The sequence below is a fragment of the Gymnoscopelus braueri genome (assembly GCF_963280865.1).
Source record: "Gymnoscopelus braueri genome assembly, chromosome: 3".
NCBI lineage: Eukaryota > Metazoa > Chordata > Actinopteri > Myctophiformes > Myctophidae > Gymnoscopelus > Gymnoscopelus braueri.
The window spans coordinates 37,892,462-37,909,622 of NC_137612.1; the positions used below are offsets into that span (position 1 = coordinate 37,892,462).

General features: G+C 40.1%; 3 protein-coding genes across 7 annotated transcripts in view; 2 read left to right on the forward strand and 1 right to left on the reverse strand.

Moving 5' to 3' along the window:
• The first annotated feature begins 1,362 nt into the window (after positions 1–1,362).
• On the forward strand, positions 1,363–9,017 carry utp3 (UTP3 small subunit processome component). 2 transcript variants are annotated; one of them, XM_080421158.1, is made up of 16 exons: positions 1,363–1,550; positions 2,904–2,991; positions 3,465–3,521; positions 3,626–3,682; positions 4,620–4,758; positions 4,841–4,909; positions 5,010–5,131; positions 5,391–5,546; positions 5,696–5,767; positions 5,871–5,911; positions 5,992–6,088; positions 6,885–7,022; positions 7,248–7,384; positions 7,471–7,534; positions 7,767–7,874; positions 8,722–9,017. In XM_080421158.1, exons 1-16 carry the CDS (start codon positions 1,534–1,536, stop codon positions 8,809–8,811), a joined length of 1,452 nt encoding a protein of 483 aa, XP_080277284.1. In that variant the 5' UTR covers positions 1,363–1,533; the 3' UTR covers positions 8,812–9,017. The 2 variants fall into 2 exon arrangements, with proteins under 2 accessions (XP_080277284.1, XP_080277285.1); XM_080421159.1 differs by having other exon boundaries at positions 6,885–7,016.
• ppcs (phosphopantothenoylcysteine synthetase) lies at positions 8,559–11,283 on the reverse strand. 3 transcript variants are annotated; one of them, XM_080421177.1, is made up of 4 exons: positions 11,217–11,283; positions 10,068–10,607; positions 9,872–9,975; positions 8,559–9,794 (listed from the first exon to the last, which is right to left on the reverse strand). In XM_080421177.1, the coding sequence occupies exons 2-4, from the start codon at positions 10,603–10,605 to the stop codon at positions 9,471–9,473; spliced, it is 966 nt and encodes a 321-aa protein (XP_080277303.1). In that variant the 5' UTR covers positions 10,606–10,607; positions 11,217–11,283; the 3' UTR covers positions 8,559–9,470. The 3 variants fall into 3 exon arrangements, with proteins under 3 accessions (XP_080277303.1, XP_080277305.1, XP_080277304.1); XM_080421179.1 differs by having other exon boundaries at positions 11,249–11,277; XM_080421178.1 differs by having other exon boundaries at positions 11,213–11,260.
• A 4,156-nt stretch (positions 11,284–15,439) lies between these two features.
• The window catches only part of foxj3 (forkhead box J3), an 85,354-nt gene continuing 83,632 nt past the window's right edge, over positions 15,440–17,161 (forward strand). For both annotated transcript variants that reach the window (XM_080423279.1, XM_080423280.1), the window contains exon 1: positions 15,440–15,950. The gene's annotated coding sequence lies outside the window, so the exon portion shown is untranslated. The remainder of the gene's footprint in view (positions 15,951–17,161) is intronic.

Here is a 17,161-nt window from a genome sequence, read left to right on the forward strand (position 1 = left end):
CACACACACACACACACACACACACACACACACACACACACACTCACACACGTGTGTATTACTTCCTACATGTGTGAGAACATCAACATTTTAGGACGTCAATTTCCTGAATGTCATTTAAAAAATATTTCTGGTCATTTTGAACAAGAGCCGAAAATAGATCTGCAAGCTCATATGGTGTGAGCTTGTAGATCTGCTAGTGCTATGCGCGTCACTAACACAAGAATAAATCAAGAATAACTCTAACCCTAAACCTAACCTCTAAATGTCTAATCCTAAGAGTCTTTTCTTAATTCCTATAGCCTAACTCTAAAATTTGTGTTTAACCATAAACCAATCATTTCTCTTGTGAGGACCATGAACATTCTCCTCACAACGTCTATTTCTCAAATTCTATTTCTACTATACTTGTTGTGGGGACATTTGTCCCTCACAAATAGTAAACACACACGCACGCGCGCAGACACGCGCGCAGCACACACACACGCACACACACACACACACACACACACACACACACAACACACACACACACACACACACACACACACACACACACACACACACACACACACACACACACACACACACACACACACACACACACACACACACACACACACACACACACAGTGGTGGAAAGTAACTAAGTACATTTACTTAAGTACTGTACTTAAGTACAATTTTGAGGTATTTGTACTTTACTGGAGTATTTCCAATTTCCAATACTTTTACTTCTACTCCACTACATCTCAGAGGCAAATATTGTACTTTTACTCCACTACAATTATATGAAAACTTTAGTTACTAGTTACTTTGCAGATATAAACTATGATATAATGAAACATACATTCACCACTTTAGCCCTATTTTATACATAGACTATTTGAAAATAGCCGATCTACAAGCTCACAACGCGAGGCATCGCGACGCGTTGTGAGCTTGTAGATCGGCCATTTTCAAACATTTTAGTACTTTTACTTTTGGTACTTTAAGTACATTTTGATGCCAATACTTTTGTACTTTTACTCAAGTAAATGTTTAATTCTGGACTTTTACTTGTAACAGAGTATTTTTATATTGCAGTATTGGTACTTTTACTTAAGTAAAGAATTTGAGTACTTTTTCCACCACTGCACACACACACACACACACACACACACACACACACACACACACACACACACACACACACACACGCGCACACACACACACACACACACACACACACACACACACACACACACACACACACACACACACACACACACACGATTACCCGCTAGAGGGCGATATTCATACAGACTAGGCTGTACACTATGTGTCCATCCGGTTAGAACGAAGAAGACATCCCGGAAGCACATGTGGAGCCTTGCTGGTGAATGAGAACTGCTGTTAGATGTGATTGTGTTTTGAATACTTTTATCATTTAGAATTAAGTTAATTGTCGAATATAAAACGGTTAAATTAGTTTTACTCATAACTATATAGTTAATAATCTGGTAGCGGAATACATTATTGCAGTTTTACATCATGGTTCGGCAAATAAGGTAAGAAAACAACACTACAAGCAACGATTGTTAACATTTAGTTTCAGCCAACAGCACATCATGTGTCTAAAGAGCACTAATAACCTGATCAGATAAAACTGTTAAAACGTTGTCCACGTTTAAGTGAATCTTACTTAGCTCTGGTCCATAGCCTTAGAAGGAGTATGGACCAGAGCTAAATCTGTGAGACTTTACTGCAACTTCTGGGGTTAACATAAAGGAAAGGCTATCTGCTCATTAGCACCATCGTCAGTGTTGCCAGGTTTTGTGAGAGAAATAATCAACCAGGTCTAGGAAAACGAGCCCAAAAGAAGCAACTAGGCCACATGAGCACTTTAAACCTAGCCTGGTAAACCCTCCCTCCGGAAATCTCATTTCTATTTGATTCACTCCTGGAATCAAATAGAAATGAGATTTCCGGAGGGAGGGTTTACCAGGCTACTTTAAACCGGCTATTTGAAAATAGCAGATCTACATCTCCAGCTTGTAGATATGCTATTTTCAAAAACTTTCAATAAAATGTGGAATATTGATTGATTGAATACTTTATTTAGAAAGACATGGTAAAAGTACATGGAAGTACAATTCACATATTTGTCATAGTTTTTGAAACATTCTAACACAAATGCTCCCAGGCACAACAAAAAAAATCATGAACATTTTGAGAACCACTGATTTAAATAATATTTTTTTTTAAATGGAAGCAAGCCTAAATAAGCAAGTACACTTTAGAAACAAGCCCAACAAACCTGCAACTACCAATTTTCACAAGCAACTTATCAGAAAAAGAGCCGACATGGCAACACTGCTGGGAACCAAGAAAGAGTGGGCACCTCGGTGTTAAATTGTTTTTAAAGTATTAACATGATTAGAACATGCTTAAACATTCGACAATTAAGGCATAAACAAGAAGTTTAAGGATAGAATTAAGTCTGATAATGGTGTACCGTGCATATTCACATCATGTATGCTTTACATTACTTTACTTACCATTACTTTACTTACCATTAACATTTTGGACAAAATAACCAATTTTACATCGAGGTGCTCAGATGTCCTGTTTCCTGAACATATGAACACTGTAACATAGTCTTGGATCAAGACTATCATAGATGTATTACTTAATAGATATGCAAATGTCAAAATCAATTAAAAAAAACTTGATCCGAGGCTAACTGTAACATCTTTAATATGCAGAGAGTGAGACGTGTTATTAGTAAACAATAAGTAGCTGCCTGTATATTAGTGCTGTGTTAAAATACAGCTTGTGTTGCGATGGCCAGGAGCAGATGTGTAATGTTACAAATATTAAGTCAAATAAATGACTAAACACTTCAATGCATAAACTTTCAGGTTAAAGAAAGTCAAAAAGACTTACGAGAAAGAGAAATATGATGAAGATGATCCTCGAGCCTACAAGGACATGCCTGTCCCGGATAAGGTGAGGCGGTGCAGCACATCACCAGGTTTAGGTACATGCATATAGTAGACATGTTGCTCATTACATGAAACTTAAGAAAGAAGCAACACTGCCCTACAGTTTTATGCAAGAAGTTACATTATTGATTAGCATGCAAGCGATGGAAAGTGGATCGACTTGAATGCACTTTATGAGACTGTGGACAATGACATTGTGACAGGATATTGTATACGACTAATTTATTCCCCCCCCATTATAGTTTCAGTGTTTGTTTTGATTTGGCTTCCATCAATTTCCTTTTAATCTCTGAGTTTAATTCAAAATAAACCATAGAGTACATTCTAGACTGCTCTATCTGAAAAGTGCCTTCAAGTAACTTATATTGTGATTTCATACTGAACCGCTACTAAGGGTTGACTACATTTATTGCTATTTCAGCAGCACTGAGTCAAAAATCAGTACTTAACATGCGTTGTCTCATTTCTCCATACCAGACATCTGTGGAGTACACAAAGGACAAGATTGACGAATTTCACGATGCAAAGATTGCAGTAAGTTTCCATTCCCATGGATTGTTCAGTAAGGTGGGGTCAGTAATATATTCATGGTCACTAACAGTTTTTATTTATTTTTGTTATCATCAACTAAATCATAGAACCTCCTGGCCCGTGGTGTGCAGGTGGACAGCGATCAGGAAGACATCGATGATGAGGTGAGTGAATACACTTATCTGGAAGTAATCAAATTATAATATGGCAAAAAAAAAAAAAATCAAACTGATTCACAATATTGTATTTCTCTCTACACAATGTAAAAAAGATATAATAGATATGAGATATAATTTAAACATAAGTAGGCCATAACCAAACCACTAATGAACACCCCGCCCCTGCCCTACTGCACGCTGATACTATACAAAACATAAAGATTGAAATTAAAACACAGTGCAAGAAAAGTTAACCTTACTGTAATATAGAATTACATCTTTTCAAGAGAATAACCTGTACTGTAGCTCTCTGATAGTTCACTATTTTGTCCATGAAATGTGACATCATTATAAACCCATCCAGGATGTCGCACAACGCACACTGTCTGGTATTGGTGTTAACCAGACCACAGCGTCTAGAACACACTGTTCCAAATTCAGAAATCTTTACCTGAAGATTGCTTGCCGGTACATTCCATGCACTTGACAGTTCCAGAAAGTTGAAAGTTGCCTCATTGTCGTACAAGACAAGACTACTCATATTTTCATTTATATGCCACCTGTTTACTTTGTAAGTACAACAAAGGTGTTTAAACTAGTTGGCGTTGCTTGCTGAATTCTTTGTGTGTGTCTGTCTGTCTGTCTGACTGACTGGCAGTACTTTTCATGGACGTAGTATCCGGCAATGTCTGTGAAGCCGGGCAGATTGGGGCATTGTATGTTAACAGAAAGCGATATGATACCACATTTTTGCATGCATAGTGTATAAAATCTTGTTCCTGTGATTCAGACATTTTACGCATAGTGCCGAAACATGAAATGGAATGAATAAAAAAATAAAGAAAGAACTAGCCCTAAATGAGTGAAATCACTATTTGTGCTCAACAAGATGTTTGCTCTGTTTTGTTCCGAGATCCAGCTCAAGTTCTGTTAAATTTTACAGGAGGAAGTAATGGCCCTGGATGATTCTGAGTCAGGCGAGGAGGAAGAAGAGGATGGTGGGGAAGAGGAAGCTGAAGAGGAAGCTGAAGAGGAAGAAGGGACCGACATGGAGAGTGACCTGGAGGGGAAGGAGGATGGCGGTAATGAAAATAGGAAAATGCAGAAACTCAAGTTTGTACATTTGTCACCGTCCAGCTTGGCTAATTGCGCTGTGCTCCCTAGATCTCCCTAACGATATGGCATGGGGGAAACGCAAGAAGACCTTCTACGACTCTGAATACATGGCCACTAGTAAGCATCTCGCTCTTCAACCCACATTATTTATACCACAGTAAATCTGTTGCTTGTGTGTTTCTAATGCAGGCTTTGAAACTCGTACTTGTCATTGCAGAAGGGAAAACACGGGAGGAGATTGAAGCTGAGGATAAAGAGGAAGAAGAGGAAGTTAAGAACATTCAGAAACGCTTGGCCGCCAATCTGAGTGAGGAAGACTATGATCTAAACCTTTTTCAGGTACTCCTCGTAAAAAAATTATAATAATTCAGCCGTGATGACAACTTAAATCGTGTCTACTTTGCTTTCTTTTAATCTTTCTGAGACAGGTTTAGCCTTATATTATAATTGTGTGTGTGTGTGTGTGTGTGTGTGTGTGTGTGTGTGTGTGTGTGTGTGTGTGTGTGTGTGTGTGTGTGTGTGTGTGTGTGTGTGTGTGTGTGTGTGTGTGTGTGTGTGTGTGGCTGTGTATGTATATCATATGGCTGTGTATGTGTAGGAATTTGCTGTGGAGGAGAAGGATGAGGAAAAGGTAGTGGAAAAGGAGGAAAGGATTGTGAAGGACCTGAAGCAGATGTCCCAGAAAGAAAAGATGAAACTTTTGAAGAAGGAATCACCAGAGCTGCTCGAGCTCATCCGTGATTTCAAGACAAAGGTAAAAAACACATGCATACACAGTACACACATGCATTGGGGCAACAAGCCCGAAGTTGTTTACAGGTTTATATTTCAAAAAACAGTTGCTGCTATTTGAGTTTCCATATATTCACATGAAACACTGCTGATGCATTGTGATGTTTGCAGCTTACAGAAATTAAAGATGAGCTTCAGCCCCTCATTGAGATGATCAAAGCTGGACAAATTCCTCCAGGCAAAGTGAGCCTATTTAAACTCAATTTTCAACTGTCAATTTACCAAAGATAGAGAATGTATCCAAACTAGTTCACTTATCTGTAATTATGCACTTGTTTTTCTAAAGGGGGCTGATTACCTGAAGACAAAGCATCAACTCTATCTGAAGTAAGTGTTAATTAAGTTGTCACACTGCAAGTAGTAATAGTCATTTATTGAATGAGAACTAATCATTTTTTTCCGTACAGTTACTGCACAAATATCAGCTTCTACTTGGTCCTGAAAGCAAAGAGAATTCCAGCACATAACCATCCTGTGATAGAAAGACTGCTCACTTACAGAAATGTAAGTAATATATTTTTGGTTGGAAACTTCTGACAGGGTTCCCACGGTCATGAAATTCCTGTAAATATTTAGAAATTCCAGGCCCTGGAAAAGGTTTGGAATTATTTGAATGTTTTTAGAAAATGTTTGGCTATGCGTTGTCTTTGGTTATTTTTTATTTTTTTCATATGTGTCCCAAAACATGTGTAACATTATGGGAAATATCTAACAAGATAAAATGTAGGACTGCACTGCACATGCACAGTCTGTGTGAGTGAGGACATACTCTGGGAACCTACTCGAAATCCTGATTGGATAAAATTGGAAATGAAACTGAAACTGAAACAAAAATGCATTTTCTGTTTTATAAAGAGCTGGAGAGACGAGGAGACTCCTTTTACTGAACAAACACTATAGCAATAGGTACTATCAGAATATAGAGCTATTTCACACTTATTTTAACCAAAGAAAATCACTTACCCTACCTTTAAGTATTAAAAACTTTCTGATGTTAGAAGGTGTGTTTTTTAGCTTTCCAGAAGCCCTATTTTATACTTGGGCTGTTTGATTATAGCCGATCTGCAAGCTCACAACACATTGTGACGAGATGCATTGTGAGCTTGTAGATCTACAAAAACTATAAAAATGTGACCCAATGACCAAAATGGGGACACCAGGGCTAATGTGGTTAAACTGGTGGGTTACGGTGGATCATTAGTTATGTGAACTAAACGTGTTGCTGTTCTGTATGGCAGCTAGCAGCTCTACCAAACGGAACTCCCATAGTTGAGTGAAATGTGCATTTTCCTTCTTGCAGCTGATCAATGAACTTAGTGTAGTAGATTCTCGACTTGCACCACAGCTTCGTAAGCTGCTATCAGAAGAACATAAGGAAAAGACCTCTAGGCTGCCTGGTGAATGCGAGCAGGCTGAAGTCTCCAATAAGAAGGTGAAGGTGAGATATTCCACTTGTTCTTCAATTAGGGTGTTAGTCACCCTTGGTGTATGATAGGCATTTATCAGACACTCTAGGACAGGCTAGATTTCAAAATGCAAATAACTAGACATGTAGGAGATGGTCATTTAGAAATATCTTTAGAGTAAAACATGGCACTGTAATTACACAGAGAATGTACCCTAGCCTTTATTTTCATGAGCAACATTGACATATTGATGCCAGGTGTCTGCTGAGGCAGACGTTGCAGGAGAGTCCGACTCTGACCTGGATGAGGAAGCAGCCCTGCGCTTCTACCAAGGAGTGGAGGAGAGGTTGAAACTAAAGAAGAGGAAGAAAAGCGCTGACCCAGAGGCTGAAGAGTGAGTGATTTGTATCAAGAGTCTTCCAAGGAGTAGAGCTGAGACAGGCTGGATGAGGGCTCTAATATCTCTTGTACTTGTTTCAGATTGGAAGAGGCTGGAGAGACGGAGGAAATGTATGGAGATGCAAAGAGAGCTATCACATATGAGGTACAGTACCATTACAACAGCACATATGGAATTATATTATGGTCCCAATAAATACATGGCATGAAGTCATTGTTTTCTACATCATATTTTATTACAGTATATCTCATTATAGTTTTAAGATCATGATTATGTACAAAGCATCAGACTGTAAAGTTATGAGTACATTCAATTGTCTTTCCACATTTTAACTTTTCCTGCTTTTCTGATTATGCTCTTACACTGTTTTCCACAGATGGCCAAGAACAAAGGACTCACACCAAAGAGGAAGAAGATTGACCGTAATCCCAGGGTCAAACACAGAGAGAAGTACAGGCGGGCCATTATTCGCAGAAAGGGCCAGGTTAGTAATCTGCATCATGATTGGAAGATGTGATCATTGAAGCCTATAGATTTCATTGACCACTATGGTTGGAAGATTTTATCATTAAAGCCTATTTATTTAATTTACCACCATGGTTGGAAGATGTTATCATTAAAGCCTATATTTCATTGACTAGTCCCCAATCGTTTTCCCCCTCTACACCAAATATTTTGGCCGAAAATAGCAGAGCTACAAGCTCACAGCGCTTAACAACACTATGTATGAGCTTGTAGATGCCTAATGTTGGCCTATTATAACATGCCCAGAATAGGGACACTAGGGTTATAGTGGTTAATGGTAAACATTAAAGCATTATCCCTGAGGCCATTTGTTGTAGTTGGGGTGGATTACATTTTAGAGATCACATTTTAGAGAAAGAATAATCTGATACTGAACTGTTATTGTATCACATTTTAGAAGTTTAAGTTAAAAAGGTATAAACCCCTTAACTACATTATTCCTGGCATGTCTTAGGCAACAAAAATAGCCTAGGCCCTATATGCATGCCATTCTCTGGTGTTGCACGGCAAAAATATCAGATCTATAAGCTCACAGCGTGTCAGAGACGTGAGTTGTAAATCAGCTATTTTTGTCGTACGACGGTCAGGCTCATTAGGTATATTGGGTTAAAAATAGGTAATTTCAAATATTTTACACTTAGTGTTAAGTACCCGATCTACTTTTTATTTTACCCTTTTCATAAAAAAATACGTTGTACATTATTATCATAGTCTGGTGGAGCAGGCCATACATTTCACTGCACATTCAGAGCAACAGTATAAGCAAATAAATCTTCAAACAAGTTTTAACTCTTCATATTTGCCAGGTCCGTGAGGTTCGTAAGGAGGACGCTCGATACAGTGGAGAGCTGTCTGGTATCCGTGCTGGAGTCAAGAAGAGTGTCAAACTCAAGTAACCCACCCAAACCGCAGTGCCAGATGAAAAACAAAACACGCTGCCAAGGGAGCTGACTTGTCAATCGTGACAGACTGTACCGGGCAACCTTTATATGTAAACCATGTCTTTGAATTATTCAGATGATCATTGCTTCGACTTGACGTGCTTGTATTTCTATTCTACTGAATTGTTTTGATGTATTATAAACAAACTTCTCAAACATGATACAGTTACATAGGCCTTTTTACACTTAACACCTTCAAGAGGTACTTTGCATATAATTATAAAAGGAAGGCAATATGTGTAGTAATACACTAAGTCAACATGTTTTCTTGAACTTGAAGCGAGATAAAGCTAAGCCATATTTTACATGGTTTCTCCTCAGTCATAGATTGTATATCTCTTGTAAACTAGACCCCTTTAAAAGTGTATAGCAAGTAACCATTGTGAAATGCCTAGTCTATGTATGATTGTATACAGCGAACACAATTTTACAGATTTGTTGATTAAATAAACGAATTCCTATGACTAAGTCAACTAAGGAGTTCTTTAGTCATTGACAGCCCCACTCCCCAGTAGAACAAGCAAGCATGAACATCAGCCAAATTGCAAGGGTACAGGCCTACAGACAAAAGCTAGCCAAGTCATTAACTTGCACACTACTAGCATTTCAAATAGTCAGCCATCTTTGGTAATGAACTGGCTGTGTGCGGCAGTCAGGTTGCTGACAATTTGATCCTCTATCTCAGCCCCTTTATTCACGTCCTCATCTGTGAGGATCAGCTCAGCCTGCGTGTCTCGGGTCACCACCACCACATAACCCCGCCTGGTATCCAGTACGTTTGCCACCACTGCCTGGTGTCTGTAGGTGTCTAGAGCGCTTCTCGCCTTTTTCAGCAGGATGGACGGATCCGTCTCCAGCTTGAAGGAAACAACGAATGCCTGTGGTGCCCAGTCCTTCACCAGTGGGGACAAGATTTTAGGAACCATTTTCATGCTGATCTGTGGATGGAGGGAAAGGGTGTGTAAATCAGATGAAATATGACGATAATGTATTAGATTTGGTCTATTTTACTCACCTGAAGAGGTCCGTTGGAAGACTGGATTTTGTGTTCAGGCATATCAGATGCTGGGATATAGAAATCTGACACAGCTGCAGCCAAGTAAAACATGGCCTTAGAGCCTAAAAAGAGAGTGAACATAGATGCGTTAGGGGCAATTTAGACAAGACAAGGACGACATGCAGCATAATTCATACGTCAACCAACCACATACCTATTGTGCTGAGAGCCTGTGCTGCTGCTTTGAGGAGGTGCAGGTATTCTGACAGGGTGCTGAATTCGATGGGCAGAAGAAACCCATCTTCTTTCACCTCCTGGTAACGCTTCAGGACTTTGGCGATGTTGGGAAGTGCCTGCTGGTTGACCACCACTTGACCACAACTGCTGGACGATGCTCCATCTTCATGCTGTACCTGTAGAGTGTCTAGTATGTTTATGCCAGAGTACAAGCGCGTGTAAGGATAAAGGGACCGGTGCCTGTGTAGGAAGATCACAGCATAGCCAGAGTCTAGAAAGTACTCCGCTGAGGAGGCTCCACGCCTTCCACTGCTGAAATTGTCGAGGAAGCGAACAGTACGGGACTCCAGAGGAACCTTGGTCCCCCCTGACGTGATGAGGACAACCCTGCGACCAGCGGCCCCATGCCGCTCTGCAAAAGCACTCATCTGCTTCTTGACGTCTTCAGCATGAGAGGGAACTGCAAACTCTTCAGCCAGCTTCCCGTCAATGGTGGCTTCTCCGTGTTCTGCCATACCTATAATATGAGTAATATTAGACCCCCTTTAACAAAGTACTCAAAACGCATGGGAAAAATACTGTCAAAGTTACTAGACAGTGACCACTGTTTCTTAATGTCTGGTCCGGGGCCCACCAGGGGTCCAAATGAAAAATATATTATATTGTCATCTTTGGGACCCTAATCTACACTGTAAAATTCTCAATGTTCATTTAACTGAGATAATGATCCATTTGTACACTCTCAGAGTTACAGACCCGTAAGGGTCCATCCATTTGGACCCCGTGGTGGTCCCCAGACAACCCGACGTTGAGAACCAGTGATCCAGAGGATTCCAGTGAATCCATGATTAGCGGGGTGAAATAAGATTCTCTTATCCGTTATCCCCTGTGTTAGCCATGGATCACAAGACGGCCATAATATGTTATGACAGTAATGTATCAGGGCTACCCCTGTCATTTCTTCCTTCCCTTGGTAGTTCTTCCCAGTAAGTAGAACATGTAAAATATAAATGCTGCACAAGCGTGGCTATTTACAAAACACACAGCAAGGGGAATTTCAAGTGTGTGGTTAATTAATATCACTTAGTTTCACTAAAGAGGAAAACAATTCGAAGGATTTACCTACTTTTCTCTGAGAACGTCTGTGTCAGTATTCACCTTCTGTTGACAACTTCCACACTTCCTGAATGTTCTTCTTCGGTCAGCATTAAAACACGTGGCGTTTCCACTAAGATCGACAGCGCCGCCCAATGTCGCGGAAGTTACTCTGCAGACCCATAGGTGTATAACCAACGGATATTATACCAAGGATATTTGATAACAGATTTTTTGATTGTGTTAAAAAAAACAGAACGCTTGCTAGTGAAACAGTAATACTACCGTGGCAAGTTTTATAAAATGTAAAATGTAAGTGACAAAATTGTGGTGTGACCAATAATTGTGACATAATAAAACAGTTTTTTTTTTGTGCAGCTGTAAGAATTCCCAATCCCTGGGTTTTCCTGTCCCTTTTATAGACTTTGCCGTGATGTATACGTGGTGCTCCCGCGATTAAGTGTACATCATCAATATGACATCGTTCATCTCCATATTTGGGCATGGCAACAATGGATATATGATGTCCATATTTTGGATCGGTCAGACGTGACATCATATGCCTGATGTCATAAAAGTCCCTAGATATGCAAATTAAGGCACAGAAGTATGTCCATGATTGGAAAGTGCATAGAGGCGAACAGCACAGACTGCGTGACCTTTTTATTACAATAACACTTTATAAAGGCAAGCTTGGGCCTTATATGCTTGGACCTAGCCTGTCAACCTTTACATCAAATGTGATTAAATATCATTCTTTACTATAAAGTTAAATGTTCCAGAATGGAATTATTTCTTAATTTAGAATTAGGTTAGTCCAAAACTCCTATAGAAGGCAGACAGCTCATTTGAATTTGCATGCATAATTTAAACAGTGTGGCCTAAATAGTCAGGTGGTAACTGAAGCTCAACATTTTTCTCAGGTCGTAATTAGATGTGATTGGATGTGTTCAAAAGTAAACTATCATTAATTGATTTATCTGTATAGGCTAATTATACATTTGAGTATTATTTTATTTTTTTGTAAAATAGATTGATTGATTGAATATTTTATTAAACAAATGCAAACAGCGAGCACAGTCATACACTTAGTCTAAAAGGATGTGTGTGTGTGTGTGTGTGTGTGTGTGTGTGTGTGTGTGTGTGTGTGTGTGTGTGTGTGTGTGTGTGTGTGTGTGTAGTATACAATGCGTGCAAACAGAATAAAACATAGGTCTTCTACTACTACTACTACACATCATAGTAATTACATGTCAGTTGATTCGTTTTAGAATGTTTACCTATATTTCTTCCGATCATCATTGGATCAAGAGAGGCGCTGTTGCACCATGAACACAAGACAAATCTGTGCTTCTAGCAGTGTCTGAACACGATTATAAGCACTATAGCCTATGACCTGATCAACAATCTTGGCATTGTCTATGAAGGTTGTCAGTTCAACCTTGAAGCATTTTACTATATTGAGATATTGAAAACAAGCATTTATTAACAAGGTTAGGCTATTATCAATGCTGCAATCGGTGAAACAACTGTTAATTGGAGGGTTCAAAAATATATTTGATGTTGATCAACAACCTTTTTTGTCATTGAATGTTTTATTCAGTCTGTTTGTTTTGGAGCACAATGTCTGTGGACAGCAACTAATAGACGTATAGAACAACATTATTAAAGATGCAATGTATGTATCACACTTTTCCTGTTCTACCCCTGGATAAAAAAAAGAAAAAGTAGCATAATACAGTTTTAAACTTATGAAACCATTGGACTTGAAAAACACCTCACTATTTAAGAACACATATTTTTGTTGAGCTTTCTTTGCATCCATTGCAGGGCAATATTATGCACATATTTAAGCATTGCCTTTTTTTATACGCTTAACTCAGAATTCTTCAACAGGGGGTCCTCAGAGTTACTACAGGGGGTCCGCCAAATCTTTGTGTGATTTTTACATTAACCACTTCAACCAATTATCCCTGTTCTGAGTAGAACTTTAGCCACAAATAGCAGATCTACAAGCACACGATGCTTGACAGTGCAATTTTCGGCAAAGAGGTTTGGTGAAGAGGGACAAAAGAGCAGAGTGAAAGTTCAAGTTTACTAGACAGTTTTAAGTGGTTAAATCTGGTAATCCACATTAACATGAATCCATTACACTGATAGTGCTGTCAAACAAGTCTATGGAGCTACCTATGAAATCTATGAAAACATATTATACAAAATATAATGGGGGTCCCTGCATGCTTTATCTCTGACTCTCTCTCAGCCAAGGTGTCCTTGGACTGAAAAACGTTGAAGACCCCTCGCTTAACTCAAATGTGACGCATGGTAAATAGTAAACGATTGCACTAGTTTATGTGGCAGCAGAAATGCTGAAATGTTTCTTGTTTGTCGTTCTTCTGAAAGTAGTTCCGGCCAGGCACTTATCAAACATAAGGTACTTCTTTGACCAGTGTAAATTCTTAAGGCACATCTGACTAAGGCACATCTGACATGTGCCTGATGACAACACAAAATGACTAAAATAAATAGCAATAAACAAGTAATAAAATAGAAATAAGTAAACTATATCAACAGCACACTACACACTGTAAGGTGTGCCTGAGGGACAGTGTTCAAACTTTGAGGGGGGCCTTGAAATGCCATGGAAATGGCTTTTAGAAGTTATTATGAAGACTACTTGCATAAGATGTGTAATTTTCTCCTGTAAGCTCATTTAAATATTATCTGTACTGTAAGTTTAAAATAATATTGATCTTTTAGAATCAATATACTCTGTTATATTCAACAATTGTGTGAGCTATACCAGTGGTCCTTGAGGGGATTCCAGGGGGTCTCCAGCTAAATCATTGTTAGTTAGGAACCAAATGGACGATTACAGGTCTGTAACTCTGAGAGTGTACAAATGCAACCAAATGGACCCTTCTGGTGTCCATCTGGTTACATTTGTACACTCTGAGAGTTATGTGGATTCTGTGACCTGATGCTAAGCTGAGGGTCCTACAAATTCAAAGATTTGAGAACTGGTGAACTTGGCCAGGGACAGATTAGACTAATGGAGGCCTTGGGCCAATTATCTTTTAGGGCCCCCTATGCATCCAGAACGGGTAGCCGGCTGGGCTACATGCAAGCATGTGTGGGTCAAGACAGGTGCTTTACCTGTAGACGTTTTATCATACAGGATTTACAGTCTATAACTTAGAGTACTGGTCTCAGCGTGGGGTTCAGGAACCCCTAGGCATCCTTTAGGGGGATCAAGGGGGTTCCAGGGGGTCCCCAACTAAATGATTGATGCCTCTCCACTTGCTTCTACCATATAATGTAACCCTACTTCTGCATACAGACATACATGTGCAGACACGTGCACACACACACATTCAACTGCACACAAGGTAGGCAACTTGTTGTGTCCAAATGGACTCGTGGGTCCATTTGGTTCCATCTGTAGGCTACACTCTAACGGCCAGTCCACACGTGGTCCACACCAATGATTCACAACGCAACTCCTTGCAACAGGACAACAGCCTTTAGAGTTAAATTAACACTGCTGATTTTATAGTGTAAATTGTGGTCCCAGAAATACAAATCTTCAAATTAAAAAGTTTGAGCATCACTCATAGTATTTACACTATATTTATTTGCATGTTAAAACATCTAAAAGTACTTGTCAGCTCTGTTTGTCAGACGCTAGTTCTGTTCCGGACGTCATAGGCTGAGTGGCTCACATATTTGAACGTTAACCTTTGTAACACTAATATGTTGTACTTGTTCAGATTTAGAGCTTCATGCATGTCCTTTTTGTAATTGATTATTTTTTACTAGGTAGATATTTTGTATAGAAAGGCCTAACTAGGGACTGGGATTGCAAATTAGCCTTGGCTATAAACTCCATACACAATGCAACGGTTTCATGTTTTTATAACTTGATACATAGTGTTTTTGTATTGTCCCTGTCAAATACACAATATAAATACAATAAAATAAATAAGTTGTCGATCGGCCTCCAAGCCCAAGGTCCCTCAGGGGCCCCTGGTAGTCAAAGGCCCCTGGTCCCTGGCCCGGTCCATAATCCATCCATGAACAATAAAACATAAATTCATCCATGAACTATTGGTTTGTCTTATAAAAACATTTAAGGAAGATCTGCCTGATGGCCGACACTCAAGGCCAAAGAAATACCCTATGTGTGTACCAAATGGCAGAGTCCCCGGATGTTGGCTGGGCTGTCTAGAGAGAGAGAGAGAGAGAGAGGCGATCGGGAAAAGGCGGAGAAGTAGAGAGAGAGAGAGGGGGAGAGAGAGTGAGAGAGAGAGAGAAGGGGCGACACGGTCTCTGGTTCACCGGCGAAGAAAAGAGCGTTACAACACGGCTCCACACAGGACAACCGTCAAGAACACACACCTAGGGGGGGAAACACACTTCTAGCTGGAGAAGAAGAGCTGGAAGAAGAAGGGGGGAGAAGTCTCTTGTTCCAAAAAAGAAGAAGAAACTCCCCTGCTGGATTAAGACAGACAGCGACACACACACACACACACACACACACACCAGCCTTCACCCAGAGAGAGTGAGCAGAAGAGAACACGGGAATGGAAGTTGAACTCGGGCCCGTGAAATGGACGACTTCCATGGGGAAGTGAGCCGCACTGAAGTTGTGGGGATCAGGCTCCGTGAGCAGGCCCGTGCGTCGTGAGAAGTGGGAGAAGGAGAAAGGAGAAAGGAGGGCATCCGGGGACAAGCTTTTTGGGCGACGACTCATTTCTCTTGGCGGGTCAGTATTCTATAACCACAGAGTTCTAGATTCTAACACGTTTTAGTGCCGTTTCAAAAGGTGGCTTTTTTTTCCCACCGCTGCTGCTATAATAATAACTCTGCCCCAAGTTGACAGCTGTGGTGGCGCTAGCCTTTTGCTGCTAGCACACACATATAACATCCACCACACACACACACACACACACACACACACACACACACACACACACACACACACACACACACACACACACACACACACACACACACACACACACACTCTCGCTGCGCGCTCAAACACACGCGCGCGCACAGTGACAACTGACAGAGCAACTTTGACAGCTAGCCTAGCTGACTTTAGCAGCCTGCTAACTTGTGTGTTGTGTGTCTTGTCACTGACCAAACATGGGATCTACGTACCGCGTTAAAGGGAATCTACTGCTGCTGCTGCTGCTGCTGTGTTACAGCGACCCACTACTACTGTGTTATAAAGCCTCATTTAGCCTATGGTCCGTAGTCTCTGCTCGCCGACAAGAACAGATCCTTACAAGCTGACAACGTCAGCTTGTAAGATCTGTTCTTGTCGGCGAGCGACGCCGATCGTGCGATGGGATGTATATATTTATAGCCTTGGATCAAGACTATCATAGATGTATTTAATCGAGTCTGACTTTTACTTTCGTATCTATATGCAAATGTCTAAATCGATAAAATACATGTATAGTCTTGATCCAAGGCTAATATATTTATATATATATGTAAATTAAGCTCCATAATATGCCTGATCGTCTCCTCTGTCGACCTGCTGTGATGGTATTTGGTCATCAGCTGTTGGAATGCGTTTGGTTGTCTGTCAGTCCAATATTATTGTCAGTCAGAGAGCTAATAACATTCTCTTAGTCCCTGCCTTTTAAAACCGGCTGATAATGTTATGTTAGGCTCAGTTTTTTTTCCCTTCTTTTTTTTTCCGCTGTGTGTGGCTGGATATTCAACAAGTGTATACTTGTTTTAGTCAAATGTATACTGTAGTATATACCACAATCATTTGAATTTCTAGTGTACTGTAGCTGCGTCTGTTTGTTAGTGAACCTCTACAGTCTACAGTATAGTACAATGTGGGTCCTGTCTGTGCACAAGACAGTCTCTGGGCATGCATGTCTCTATTTGCTGTCATATTTTCGCATTTCACAATTCTGTGTATGCATAGTATTGTTATTTAATGCAATATAT